The 15,885-nt window shown below is 38.7% G+C and overlaps 1 protein-coding gene across 2 annotated transcripts in view; it reads right to left on the minus strand.

Moving 5' to 3' along the window:
- The window catches only part of ephb2b (eph receptor B2b), a 126,494-nt gene extending 110,858 nt beyond the window's left edge, over nt 1–15,636 (minus strand). For both annotated transcript variants that reach the window (XM_067505111.1, XM_067505110.1), the window contains exon 1: nt 15,458–15,636. In XM_067505111.1, coding sequence (XP_067361212.1) covers nt 15,458–15,509 — 52 coding nt within the window. In that variant the 5' untranslated portion in view covers nt 15,510–15,636. The remainder of the gene's footprint in view (nt 1–15,457) is intronic.
- Nucleotides 15,637–15,885: the final 249 nt, after the last annotated feature.

Here is a 15,885-nt window from a genome sequence, read left to right on the forward strand (position 1 = left end):
AAACCAATGCTCTACCACTGATCCACCAAGCCCCCCCATAAAAAAGGCTTATCAAGGCTTAAGCAAATTTAAAGATGTCATAGATCATTTTTAAAAGAATCAATTATTAACATGGGTACCACATTTAACTACATTTTAGGATGTGGTTAAAATGTACTTTATTTTCATCTAAATATAAAGTTGCCTGAAAAGCTTATTTTGAGCAGTAGAGCAGAGGAAGACAAAACAATGAGCAATTTCTGCAATCTATAGTCCCTTGAAAAAGTATTCAGACGCATTGAACTTTTCCACATTTTGTCACAGTACAATCACAAACATAAATGTATTTTATTGGGATTTTATGTGATAGACCAACACAGAGTGGCACGTAATTATAAAGGTTTTGAAAATGCATTTGTACCCCCCTTTACTCCGATACCCCTAACTAAAATCCAGTGGAACCAATGCCTTCAAAACTCACCTAATTAGTAAACAGAGTCCACCTGTGCGTAAATTAATCCCAGTGTAAATACAGCTGTTCTGTGAAGTCTTCAGAGGTTTATTAGAGAAAATTAGTGAACAAACAGCATCATGATGTCCAAGGAACACATCAGACGGATCAGGGATAAAGTTGCAGAGAAGTATAAAGTAGGGTTAAGTTATTAAAACTCCACCTAATCCAATAGGCCGGGCAACGAGAGCATTAATCAGAGAAGCAGCCAAGAGGCCCTTGGTAACTCTGGAGGAGCTGCAGAGATCCACAGCTCAGGTGGAAGAATCTGTCCACAGGACAAATATTAGTCGTGCACTCCGCAACTCTGGCCTTTATGGAAGAGTGGCAAGAAGAAAGCCATTGTTGAAAGCAAGACATAAGAAGTCCCCAAACATGTTGAAGAAAGTGTTCTGGTGAGATGAAACCAAATGTAACTTTCTGGCCTAAATGCAAAACGCTATGTGTGGCAGAAACCTAACTCTACACATCACCCTGAACACACCATCCGCACAATGAAACATTGTGGTGGCAGCATCATGTTGTGAGGATGCTTTTCTTCAGCGGGGACAGGGAAGGTAGTCAAAGTTGATGGGAAGATGGATGGAGTCAAAAACAGAGCAATCTTAGCAGAAAACCTGTTAAGCATCTTCAAAACAATTTACAGGTTCACATTCCAGCAGGACAAAAACCCTAAACATCCAGCCAGAGATACAATAGAATGATTTAGATTGGGTCATGTGTCAGAATGGCCCAGTCAAAGTTTAAACATAAATCCAATTGAGAATCTGTGGCAAGATTGAAAATTGCTGTTCACAGATGCTCTCCATCCAATCTGACTGAGTTTGAGCTATTTTGCAAGAATTTCACTTTCTAGATGTGCAAAGCTGTTAGAGACAAACCCAAAAGTCTTGCAGCTGTAATTCCAGCGAAAGGTGGATCTACAAAATATTGACTCAGGGGGGCTGAATACAAATGCATCCAACACTTTATTTATTTATTTTTAAAAACATTTAAAAACAAATTAAAATTGTCATTCCACTTCTCAATAACGTGTCACCCTGTGTTGGTCTATCATATAAAATCCTAATAAAATACATTTACATTTGTGGTTTGTAACATGACAAGATGTGGAAAGTTTCAAGGGGTTTGAATACTTTTGAAAGGCACCGTATACGCAGATGTACTAGATAAACTAAATACTACACTAATAGTATCTGCTCAAAACCTCCTAGGTGTGATATGATTTTCAAAACTACCCTGTCTAAACTAAAAGCTCTTCTTACAATAAGAGCTGTTTTATCGGATTAAATTCAGCAAGCTTCTCCACGAGGTACGTCGGTAGAACGATGGCTTCAGACAGTCCATTAACTGCTTCAATTAGACCTGCCAGTTCTCACACACTCCTCACTCCATGTGAAACAGTCTTAACTCTTCCTCTAGTCAGCTGTACATGCTGTCTGACACACGCTTAAGTGAGAATAAAAAAATGCAACACCATTCAGGGCACACATCTGGTGCTTGCCCGATGAAAAAAAAAAGAAAAAAAAAAAGCTGCGCATATGTTTCTTTATGGCCACAGGCACAATCATGTCTCTCCTGACAAACTAGCAAAAGGCCCTTAAATCATTGGCACCGGTAAAGTCCTAATCCAGAGACAGAGTGACAGGTAATGTATTTCTACAAAGTGGTGTGTTTCTTTTCAGGCTCTCAGGCTGTTAATGTTTCACATTAGCATGGGGATGACAGGTGGTGGATGGGCCGCGAGAGGATAGAGAGCGAGGCTGTTTTAACCGAACACGCCTGGAGCAGGACAAAGGAGATAAAGATGGCTGCAAAAGTAATGTTTTGAAATGGGGCATGTGAAGCTATACGAGTGCACTGATGAGAAGTGCCTTCCAACTACTAAACAACAGTGAGAAACAGCACACATCTTTTGTCAGCTAAAAGATTAGGTGACAAAAGATATGTCAGCTAATCTTTTGATAATTAGTTTGCCACAACTGAGAGGTAAAAACCTTTATTCCTTTTTGCCCTGTTATTGCTGAAGTAACCACTTTATGAAATGTGTGATTTCATTCAAAAACACTTAAATGACTTGTTGATAAATAATGACGGGGCTACTTTATTATTTATTACTTTATCTCATGTTTATCAGTGCACACATCCTCTGGCTCTTATCCAGCTGCTATCCTGCCATTGAATTGCAACTTATCAGTAATTATCAGAAGGATAGCAATAGTTGAGAAGGCCACCTACTAACATATGCTCTGGTCCTTTGGACATTGTCCAGAGTGAATATCCGCTCTCACACAGGGAGAAACTCCAACTTAATGATTTCAATAAGGGATGGCATCTGGACAGTGGTCAAGAGGCATGAAAACACACAAAAAGTATGCAGAGCCAGTCTTATTATAGAAAACATTGTTACATGTTCACTCTCTCACTATAAATCCTCAAGGATTTCCTTGGATACTCTATTCAAAAATGTGCAATGGCATAGTCAGGTTAATGTCCAGGACATGTGATTTGAAAATGTATCTTTCTTCATGTAAAGTAAAAATATGTTAATGGCTGCCTAATCTGCATTTTTATCTGCTACCATAATCACAAATTCATATTATTATTGTTATTCATATAAACTAATGTATCATTATTTCTATGGTGGTTGAGTGCAATTAAACATCTAACGATGTATTTAGCATAGTTTGCTGTGGTCTTTATATTCATCATATTCCTAGTATTCATCTTTCCATTGTTTATAAAAAAAAATGTCTACAGTATATATCAAAATACATTTGTAACAGTGATACTTTGTATCTTTATGTGATAAGAATAGTGGTAAGAAATGCAAGAGTGAATGTATGATGACAAAATAGACCTCTGGTCTCCATGGTAATGTCATAATTCCAAAAAGGCTGATAGTCAGACTCTGCAGATGTTGAGCTTGAAATAGTGTGGAGAAGAGTGTTAGTGTGTGTGTGCACAACAGTATCTGTATAATAGAGATTAGTACATGCACGTGATAAAAATCTGTCAGTAAAAGGAAAAACACTAAACACTGCCATGGGTCTCAATGTCGTTTTTCCAAAAATAGGATATGTTATGGTAAGCACAAAGATCAAAAGAAAATAATTATTGCATTATGTGCCATTTTGCTGGTTCTCATAATGGGAAGAACAGTAAAAATCACATAGTAAAATGACCCAAAGCTTTTCCATTTTGCTCAGAGAGGTAAAAAGAAGCTTACTCAAAACAATTGTCTCTCTTTATGCCAAAACCTAGCATGCCCAAGGGACTTCTAAAGCAAGACTTTTAATTATCTCTCTCCGTGTATCAACTAGCAGTGTGAATAGATTAAGACTGAGGACGTGTGTGTGGACACTTAATAATGCGAAAAGTTGTGTGTTAGCTGAGTGCAACAACTGAAGTAAAGGTCTAGGTACAGTATTCACTCAGCACTGGCAGGCCCAGAGAACAGCACAACATCAAATATGTGTCAGAGTGTCACTCACACGGAAAAAGACGGCTAATCTCCAGCATGATTTTTCAATCAATCCAACAGGCAGTTTTCCTGACAGTGGCTTCATCAACTCACACGGGGGCTACATGCATGTAGTGGGCCTGCCTGACCACTACAAAGCCTCAAACCCTTTCTAAGGAAAAGCAGATTGCAAAGTGCTCAGAGGACGTGAAGGCAAGCCGAGGTGTTACCACAGTGTGAACAGCATGCGAGCAATTGTACCAAGTTTTGGGGTTCCTTCCCTGCTGAGCTCAACTATACCACAAATGCATTTGTTCCTGTACGGTGCTGTAAAACACTCTGCATAACAGCGTCCAGAAAATGGCATACGTCTGGTATATACTTTAATTTACAAAAGCTGTGGTTAGGTTTTTGTTTGTAGCTTACTCTGACTCTGTCTCTTAAGTTTTCTTCTCATGCAACTAAACTAAAATAGAAAATATATTTGGAAAGGAATGTAATTAGCATATGATTATGTTGTGATGCAACATATTCTTTGAATGAATAAAGTATTGCATTTATTTATGTGGTGTATGGAGGAGGGGGCCAAAGTACAGGTCTGGCACACCACGGCGAAGGTTTAATTAATTCACAGAAATTACAGTTAAGTTTCCTCTATTAAACCACAATCTAATATTAAACAAGTGCAGTGAGTGCTAAAACAAAACCCTGGAAATTTTAATAATGCAAAGTTAATACTGTACTGCAATGGAGGGGAAAAACAGTTATGATTGATTCATCAAGATAATAACCAGATGAATCAAGTGTATACACTTCAAATCTCCTTCTGTGTAAGAAGAATAGTAGTGATAATAGAATGGTTATATTTGTGCCTAGTACTACTAGAATTGGTCCTCTGTACAATAAAGTACAATAAAAGACTAACCTAATAAAATAAATTCAATTTATTTAACTTCCTCAGTTGCCCACTCAGCTTAGTTCTCTGTCTTAAAGGTAACGAAGGGTCACAAACATGACGGATAGCTTGCTATGTATAGTAGGCGTATGAAACACAAGACAATCTGTGGTGCCTGTATTGACGTCCATGCCTGCTTGTATTATCTGCAGATGAAAAAGCTATTTGGACTGTATGAATAATAATATCCTACATGTTTAACCCCATCATATGACATTAATTTCACTTAATGGTCTCAGCTGGATCTCTGTATTGATTTCACAGGCACAGCAGGCCTCTTGAGATTCTCTATGGATTTTTCAGCTGCCCTCCCAAATGATCCATTGTGATTTCAACCCAAATGGCCCTGCCAGGGGACAGCATGGAAAACAGTGATCGTTTCAGCATCTCCTTATACACCTAGCTCCTTTTTTTTAAGCTATGTTACCTCAACTTTATTGTGATCCCAGGCATTGTTTTATTGAACCTAATGCACATGTGTCTGCCTTTCTTTAGCTGCTCTGGAATAGAGGGTTTGTGTTTTGGATATAGCGGTATTTCTCACTGGCAGTCTTTAACAGGTTTGAAATTAGAATAAAATAACAATGAGTTGGAACATGAGGGGGACAAGATGTCACTGCATTAACAAAGGCATTTACAAGTGTAAGTGTGTTGATTGCTCCGCGCACTAGATCCACTTTCAGACAAGTGATTATGTAAATTCAGGTAAGCTTTCTCTGCCCAAATGGACAGAGGCTTTGCTGAATATGAATCAACTACAATGAAGTGCCAATTGAAAGGGCTTCATAAACAAAATAATAAGGGGCTGATCTTTGCTGAGTCCAGGTTATTGATTTTGGAGCTGTATGCGAGGTAGACTGATGAGAGTGGTATAAGGTCAAAAAAATAAATAAAAACACTAAGTCCTAGCTTTTGTCAATTCAAATAACGCCTCTCTTTGAAAGAAAATAAATCATCACAATGAAAGCACAGATTCAATGCGTGCTCCACCTGCCACCTGGTTACCTGAAATCCATCACAACTATTAATCTGTTGATCTCTGATGGCCGCTTTAAGGAGAGACTTCTCCCCTCTAATGATTTCATACAGATGATTTGTTCCCCTTAATTAACTCTAACAAGTGTGACATTAACTACTCTGACAATGAATGAAAGAAGAACACCAACAAACGCATTCTGCCAATGTACATTTCTGTAGCCATTGCAGATATCCAACTGATGTTTTCCATCAAGCTTTGGTATCTACATTTACTCTACTTGAAGCAGAGGTATGCCATCAGCCCTGCTTGCACTGAAACTCAGTCAGCTTATAGTAGATGGTTAAGGTTAACTAAGATCAGTTTCAGAGTACAAATGTAACCATTTGTAAAAAAAAATTACAATCCATGCAACAAATAAAACAGCAGTTACTCAGCAATGTTGCTAATGCATATTGGTGGAAAGATTAAGTTGTTCCCAACAGATAACTCCCCCACGAAATTACAATGTTCCTGTTGACAATTAGTCATAATGGCTTAGCAGCCCTCAGTTATTGAATTACAGACAATTAGGCAGTAAAGAAGGGAGTTTACTCTACTCTTATGATGACCCTTTCCTTTAGAATCTTCCTGCACATAAACTTTTAATATGGAAAGTGTATTTCTTTATTAGACTTACCACAGCTGCATCATGCTTGTTTTCTGTTATATACCACATTTGTTTACATATTTTACTGACATACATCAAATTCTAGGGTCTCCCACTGAAGGGTTTACAAGGTTATGCATCTGATGAATGGGATTTCTATATTAATCCATGAAAACACAGAATGACTTTCAGCTCCGCAGAATCAGACAAGTCACAGCCAAAGGCCAAATCAGTTAATTGCCTTGTGTTAATTCTCTATTCTCTAAGCTAATGCAATTACTTGTGAACAGAAACCAACTATCACTTAAGGACATAAAAAGTCATTCTTTCTCTTTCCTTCCCTCCCTCTGCTTTTTAAATGTCATACCCTGTTTAATCTTTTGAAGTTATTCATAAAGCATTTTAAAGAGATTTTTACGAAGTGCACCTTTCAGCTTCAGTTATCATGCCTGACATAATTCTAACATCTTTGTTTCCCCCTAAAAATAAAACTTTTATTTCACAGGATAAAGAGTTCAGGTCATAAAATATGAAGGGAAGATAGGGACTTCAATAAGTAATTTCTTTCAAGACGATAGAGTATTACAAAGCATATAAAAGCCATCCCAAGGCTTACAGTAAACTTAAATGTACACAAGCTTAAAATGTTAATCCAAACAGAGAAGCTTGATCCATCTCTGTTTTGACTGTTGGACATAGCTGGGTCACCATGATAAAAAAAAAAAAAAAAAGTCATCAGTTATAGCAGAGCAGAGGCTGCCTGCCCAATACACTAACAAAACACGTTTGCTTACTGGTAGCACTTCAGAAGTTTTCACTGTCCAAGTGCAATTGATAGACCTGTTATGGTCGGAGCGTTCTGTCTCATGTGTGTGCACAAGTTGGCTGAGCTGAGATACAAGTAGCCAGCAAGTGCCACAGGGAAATAGAGGAAAGACAGCAAATGTGTTAGTCGCTCTTTGTCGCAAAAGATGATGCACACTACACTGTGCACATAATTACAGCCAAAAACGGAAAACAGTTATTGCTGGTGCACACTAAGAGGCTGAAGGGGGAGAGGGGTGGGAGTCCTGCTGTTGAAACAGCCTATGGTGGACAGACGGTGTGGGGCAAAGAGAAAGATTAGAAGAGGTAGAGACAGAAACCCACAAAAAACAAAAGGCAGATATCACGTGGCTTCAGAGTCGGTGATAGATGTGATGTGCAGTGCGGCGCAGAAGCAGCGGATCAGGTGGAAAAGGCTTCCCTTTGTGATGCAGATGACAACGCAATCAGCCCGCTTTGTCTCAGCCGATGGGCTCTTCTCCCGGGGACATTGAGAGCCAGACACTAATCCGGTGGGCTTGTGTTCTCCGGGCACACTCAGAAAAGCAGTGTCACAGTACCTGGGGTGTGTGTGGATGGGGGTCTCTGAGACAAGGTCTGACCTCTCTCAGGCTACACTCTCCCTCCTCCTCCTTCCTTCTGTCTCACTTCCCTGTGTCCTAACCCAGTAACTGGTTTTGATGGGTTTAATATTATAGGCGCCATAATGTTAATAACTATGACTCAACATTCACAAGGATGTGTCAGAACCAGAGGTCACATTGATCAGTTCATCTCCACAATTTAAAGCTAACTCAATTATCATATGCAGCTAATTCAACAATTTCTGTGCTTTGATAAAGAGAGGAAATGTACAGTGCTGAACACATAAAATACACTGATTGCACATAATGGTTGAGGCTTCTGTCAAATTAACCAGGGTGTGCGAAGAATTCAGACAGCAAATTCGGCCTAGCTGTTGTGGGACCATTTTTGACTGTGGGTGCTTACATGTTTCCTGTTATGAATCATTTCTGGAAATACATTTCGCTGTCCCCTCATGATTTATATTCCCAGTGGGTTAGGATGAATCAGGCTCTCCCTAAAAAAAATATGACTTACCAAGAGACTGCACACTGCCAATTAACATGTGCTAATTAAGATAGCAGGATATATGAACATCCTTGATCTAGTTTCCTGTGTGAAATATCAGATAGGTTAAGTGGAGGTAAAGCAAGTTTCTTCTATGAATAGTACAGCTTTTTATCCAAACTAGTCTCCCTATGCACCCTATGTAAACCACATGGCCTGAAGCAGGTCTATTGGTCAAAAACTAATTTAATTGTAGAAGTATAGTCACTGAATTAATTTATAGCTTTCTCATAAGTCTGATTTATTATTGTTGTTTTTTTTAAACTGTTATATTATACTATATATTGTACTTTTTACACTTTATAGCTGTAGTCATACTCTCACCAGTTGACCTTATGTTTTTCCATAATGAACCAGACATGCTTTTATTTGACATGAGCAAACCTTATATTAAGTGAAAATGGGTGGGTACAATCTTTTATCTTTAAGTGTTTAAGATTTGATGACATTGTAGATTAAGATATCCTGTCAGGCTTCCTTACCAACTGAAACATGTAAGCACTTGTGACAGATCTCCTCATAATCATGAGCCCATAATCATTTCTCTGCCCATGCAAGTATAAATTACAGCTCTCAAACCAAACAATCAATTTTAATGTAAGACTGAGTGTGCTTTAAATCAAAGCCATGCGAGTGTCTAATTAATTAGGCTCGGATGATACAGGAAGGGAATAAATCACAAACTGCATCAGCTAACCCTTATCCTTTTCTACTGTACAAACGTATTTATGGTTAAAATGCAAGTAAAAAGTCTATCGCACAGTATGTTAGTTACTTTTACAAGAACCTGGTATTTTAAGTTGCTACTAATACTGTGCATTGTGCCTGCATTGGCAGCACCACATACAAAAACTCTGAAAACCTTTTAACTCTAGAAAGAAATATTCCTAAAACATAACGTAGTACGACCCAGTAGTTAAGTTTAGAATTATTCCACGGACACTTCCACATTTAACTCTGTAAGGTTAAACTTGGTATGCACAGAGCAAAAACTCATTATTTGGGTGCCATTTAATTTTGGAGGTGTAAAGAAATAATTACCCTGTAGTGCACCAAAACAGGAAATATGGCTACATAACACACACTGCAGATTACATGCTACCCCTACTCAATTTGGAGGAGGCAGATGCCCATCGCTGCTGTTAAATATGGCTTAAAGGCCTAAAGCTAAAAAGCAATAAAGTGTGGCAAAAAAAAAAACAAGCCCAACACTGAACATGCAACAAATATTTAAATACAATTGTGTGTAGAGTTTTTATTTAGAGAGTTTTTATTTTAATATAGGGAGGTTTAAAAGCATTTCGCCCTTTCATGAAAGATATGCCAACGCACAAGATACACTTGAAAGCAGAGGGATGCACACTGATTGACAGCTTGTGTGAGCTCATGCCAAGTGTATGAGGTGGCTGTATGGACAATAAGGTAACAATGGTCAATTACAACAGGAGCCTTTTCTCAGGTGAGAGATGTAATATTGATCACAACTCTTGTATTAATAAAGGAGGGGACACCAAGCAGTAACATCCTTCCATCCATATGCAGCTAGTTCTACCAGACAACTCAAAGCCAATCTACTCTCTCTGCTCTGCTACAGTCTGTTGCACTCCTAATACCCTGCACTTCAGAAAGTCGTCGTTATGAGATTACTATACATGAGATTTCACCAAAACATACTAATCAGGCAGAAATATGTGAAGTTCTCTGTTTGGATAGAAGTGTGAGCCTTAATCATTTATAAATGTTTTTGAGCATCTATCCATTTTGATGGTGCTCTTTAATGAGTCTATCAGAGGAATCTGACACACACTTTTGGAGCATGTTTCTACTGAAAGATGCTGCAGTGCTTCGGCTTGTGTCTAACGTAATGTGATGAAACTCAAACAAGTGAAGGTTAAATTGACAGTTTCATATGTTAACATACCTGTTAGGGTTTGTTAATTGTTTCCAATATTAAATGTAATGTTTGCCTGTGTGTGTAATGTAATTTATGTTTGTGATGTGTCTATGCACTGATGATGTCATTAGTGACACCATGTAGCTTTGATAGTTTGCCTTTGATAGTTGCCTTTGTAGTTTACCTTTAAAGTCTGTTGACCAGTGGTCAAGGAAACAGTGCAACGCTATATTATCATTATGTGATGAATTGCGTTTTTCATTGGCCTATACTTATAAGGAGTTGTTTTTTCTGCATTGAACTCTCTATCTGCTTTGATCTCTGTTTTCCAATAAATAGTGTGGACAAGGAAGAGCCCGGTGGAGTTGGCCGAGTTCGGGTGAAGTGTTAAGTCACTGAGACCCCACCAGCCTCCCCTTGTGCAAGTAAAAGACTAAAGTCGACTCGTTTTGTTATTTCACCGTTGTTGAACTGTATCTCCAGGTGTAATCAGCGCTGTTGTGGTTGTTAGAACCCAACAATACCCAATTCTTTGTTCTTGTCAAAATGCTTTTGCCAGTTCATAGAAGCATCATCCTGATCCAACACAGTGTAAAATCCATAACTAAATTTATTAAATTATAGTTTAAAAATTCTAAAGCGGTCAAAGGAAGAAAAGAAGGAAGACTTGGCCCATGAGCCAGGATACAGCATCACACAATTCATTGTGCCTTGAACTCAATCTTTAGTTAACTTGGTTTCAGAAACTGAAGCCAGGAGCAAAACAGTTATCTGGCTTTCAGAGCCAACTGGGACAGACGCATACAACCTCTGTGTAGGTTTTAACAAAACATACTCTTCTATGTTTTTCCTTTTTAAAATCAAGAGAGCAATATCTATTACAGTGTAGGAGTAATGTGACCTCGGTCTAAGTCTGATAACTTTAGTGACTATAATAAAGCAAAGCAGCTCAGTGCTTGTGTCATGCACAGAACACTCCATTTTCGTAAGCAAATTAACAATACTCCTGCTTTAATCTCACCCTAAAGGTAGTCCTAGATGTTTCTGAAATGCGACACCCCTCCCTTCACGTGAAACAACTGGTACCAGCACTAATTGAAATTTTGCATGCAAAGTGACAATGCCTGGGCCCTCGGCAGGATGGATTAGGACTTGAATAGAGACAGATTCTTTGTGAAAGCCTACTGTGGCAGTTGGCGTGCAGGCCCACTCCCTGCATCTGCTCATTGGGTGGACTGAGAAAACACTGGATTGTATATGGTCGCTCATTTTACCTTTATTTAATCCTATTTCAGAGCCCGCCTCCGTTTGTCTTTTGTTACTCTTCGACAAAACATAATGCTTCAATGTTACACTCACATTGATTCCTTACAAAACAATTCCGGTCCAAAAGAGCTACTTGAATTTACATATGAAAGCATCTTTACCAAACTTGGCAGGATTTTCCAAAGATCAATAATCATACGGAAGCTTGAACTGTCAGGCTGCCGTTTATTGTGTGAAAGGGTTATTATCAAGGCAAATGTAGGTAATATATGTAATCTACTAGAACAAATTAAAACTAAAAACCACAAATTTTTATAACACCAGTTTGATCAGTGTTTGCCAACTTTCGGTTGAGTTGGCTCCAGTGCTCAACAGAGCGCCGAAGGAATGCAGCACATATTGAAATGCAATCAAATGTGCAAGACATTTTTTTGAAAAGTCCCTGCTGTGATCTCATTCTACCCCACTTCAACATCCTCTACTGTAATTTCTGTCCCATTATAGTTCTTAGAAAGAATAAGAGGAAAAATAATGTGATCTATCATACTGGCTGACCCCAACAACAACTCGCATACAAGTCTGGAGGAGGTTGTTGTTGCATCATAGCAACACCAATTCCCCTAGAAATGTTTGCACGGTACAAACTGTAATACCACAACAGAAAGGGCGGCGGGGGGGGTTGGGGGGTGGACTCAGAAAAGCCAAATGATCCATCTAGTAAATTTCATCTCGTCCGTATAATACAGCCTACTACAATTTTATGGCTGGGGATGAATCTGAAAATTCCCACTCAAGAGAATTAGATGACTGCTGTTGTTAGCATGGCTGTCAACTGAGCACTGATGACAATGAATGGGTAAATTAATGAAGGGATAAATCCACATTGTGTTTTCATAGACATGTTTGACATAGCTAGTCTAATTTCTTTGGCAGTGTTACCTCCATTAATTCTCGAAGAGACTGTCTGTTCCTGTTAACTAAACCAATAAGACACGGCATCAGTTGCAGCTTATAATATCACAAACAAACAATTCAGAGCTGTTTGGCAGTATACAGGGTTACATTAAATGCCTTTGAAAAAGTAGTCCAACACGGCATCTATGACTGGAGAGAGGGGGACACAGTGCTTTGTAGTGCGGATGAAAAAGGTCACAGTCTAAATTCAAATATCAAAGCCAATTTACTGTGACTTGACAAGGTTTGTACAGTTGACACGATGTTATTTGGATGTAGGATTGTCTTAAATTTGGCACGGCTTTTAATTTTCTAAGCTTCATAGAATTTTTGGTTACGTAGTAGTTATACGGATATTTTTAGTTTTGAAGTCAACGAATAATAAAATTTAAGATTTTTATTCTTTAATACACATTTAGTAAGTAATGATCGTCCGTAGGAAACGGACGTATCCGTAGGTCTCACTATCAAACAAAAATAACAATGGAAGAAATGTAGCATCCTGGAACTAAACGTGTCAAAACGATCCACTGGAGGGCTCTTTTCAGATGCATGCTGGGATGTTTGTCTTTTTCTTTTTTTTTTCGTGGATTAGAGTCGCAGTGACCTCTTTTTCAACTCTTCATTTCTCATACGCAAGCCATCCTTGCAACGTCATTGGACAGTCAGCTAGGGTGATTCACAGGGTAAAATGGAGGGGGTCTGAGCTAAGCTGGCGATGGGACGAACTGATTTCCGAATCAAACACTAGCAGCGTAAGGCCAAAAGACGCTAAAAGAAGCATACTGTGTATCTAGTGTAACAATAAAATCTGAACACCCCCTTTCTAAATCGCGCAATGAGTGTATTTCAGTACACCTGACATATCTATTTGAGAAACTATGGCAATTGGTATTTGAGGGACTGTATACTCAGAATAAACAAATGCTCCACAGTTGATTTTAAGTGTAGACAAACAGTAACCATGGTCATATTTGCATTTTAGAGAGAAAGAGAAAACAAGTGGAAGCGGAACACTGTGTAGTGATAATCTGTAGTTATTTTTGGCATTTTTCCACATCCTGTGGTTTCCTCGGACTGAACAGTGATGATAAAATCTTAACAATAAATAATCATTATAACAGCAATCAGGCAATCATGACTCCAGTAATTAAAAGAAAACAAACCACAGTGACTATATGGAGCATCTATAGTTACCTTTTACAAGTTTGTATTGTATTACGGAATATTCTTTACGGTAATTAAATTTATATTCAGCATTTATTAATAATCTATAGATTATGCAAAACACTGAGATGAGGGACATGACAGTAATGTATGCACTTTTAGTGTAGCCCCCGCATCCAATTGTTTTCACTATGCTTAAACATGATATATATTAAAATGAAAAACATTTTATGAACTGTATGAAATTATAGTTGTAAGTTGTCCGTGTATTGGTATGGTGTGGTTTAGGCAGAAAGGCTGGACTGCACATATCATTTCCCCAAAATAATGACGTTGTTCTGGGACGCTCTCTATTGATCACATTTTACATAAAGTGATAAAACTGTGACACAAAAATTTAAGCTGTCAATGTCAAATATAATGTAAGCTTTTGGGTTAACTTTTTTTTTTTTTAGGTGTAGGATTTAAATGATTAAAGACAGGAATCAATAGTAGTCCGCAGAAATACGTGGAAGGCCCTACATTCATTTAAGTCAATGTACATGTAGAAATGGTTTTACAGTAAAAGAGCCGCAAAGATTTTTTTTTTCCCCTTCTTTCCTTTTTTTGTGTCCCTGTGTTTCTTTTTGTTGTTGTTTTATCGTGTGGTTAAAGTCTGGTTGAAATTTCCCATAGTTTCTTAGCTCCACCTGTAATCATGAGGTTCAGTTAAACTGGCCAGAGGAAGAAGACACGTTGGTTTTCGGACAGCATCCCCAAAATAGCCTAAATTAAAGTGGAACTCGCCTGACACTTCCCTTCCTTTAGTGTGCAAAAGGTCCCATGCCCTTTCCAGCTAAAGAAAATTCACTGCAAATTATACATTACAGACTGAAAGAATTGAAAATCGCTTTCATAAACTCACATTTTTACTGTGTGAAAATGCTAAATATCACAATAAGTGGCAGTTTATCTTCTACATTCTCCTGTAGCAGTGGGCTGTGATGAGGCCTGCAGTTACCTTTGTGCACCACACTAACTACTGTAGATTATGTTCCCCATTGAACCTGTTTCATTGTGCGTTAAGCCATGCTGCCCATTATTCCGCGTCCCTGTGACTGCATACCGACCGACCTGACAGAGCCTGTTGGAAGTTGAGCCACAGGATGTTCAGCGTGTGTATTTTTTCATATCTCGCCTCTAGAAATGTTCAAGAAAACCGGCCTCGTTTGTTTTGCATGTTTTTTCTCTCCTCTTTAAATCGCCAACTGTTTGACATCTGAGATGAAACCGGTGACACACCTCCACACAAACACACCAAAAGAACGCAGCCTACCTGTCTCAGGTTTAGCCTTCATAACCGCTTGTAGCTACCCCTTAATAAACCAAAAATACCACAAAATGTCGAATATTAAACGCGTAATTATCGCTATTAACAGCATCCGTTTACCTGCAGAGATGCGGGACTGGTTTTGTGTCCAACCACCATCCCTTTGCCTGCTGTTTATTAATGACTCTACGCTACACGTAACCACCGTAAACACATTAACATAACATATTCTTCAATATTAAGAGAGCAGAAATGTGTTTTAGTTCCTGTTAGCATTTTAATTATAAAGAGCAAACATTCATTCAAGCGCTTTGTTTTAAACTCAAAAAGCCGCACGAGGATGCGGCTCCAACCGTCGGCAGGAAAACACTAGCTTACCTTCAACAGCTATTACGGCCGGTATGGTCCATAATATCCATAGAATATCCATGACTGGTCACTTAAGAGGCCCGGACATTCAAATAAAATACGTCCCGAAAGCCATTTACAGCAAAAGCACAGAGGGGACAGGCGGTCCTTCACCTCCGACAGAGCGAACCCGGATAGCTCCGAAAACCAACTCAAATCTGAACCAAGTTTGGGCGAAACCAAAAAAACCACAGACGGGGGGGGGGGGCACGAGCAACACAGCAACACGGCGACCCACTTCAGCGCCGCGTTTACCCAGCCAGGCTTTTATGTAAAAGAAAAAATAAGTTTATCTGTACAACTAACGATAGAGGGTTAAAAATATTTGACTTGTCGATGCAGCCGCGCGTCCAAAGCGTCCGTCATCCCCTTCGAAGCCACTTCAATTTACTCCGCTG

Source organism: Channa argus, chromosome 5, assembly GCF_033026475.1.
Source record: "Channa argus isolate prfri chromosome 5, Channa argus male v1.0, whole genome shotgun sequence".
Taxonomy (NCBI): Eukaryota; Metazoa; Chordata; class Actinopteri; order Anabantiformes; family Channidae; genus Channa; species Channa argus.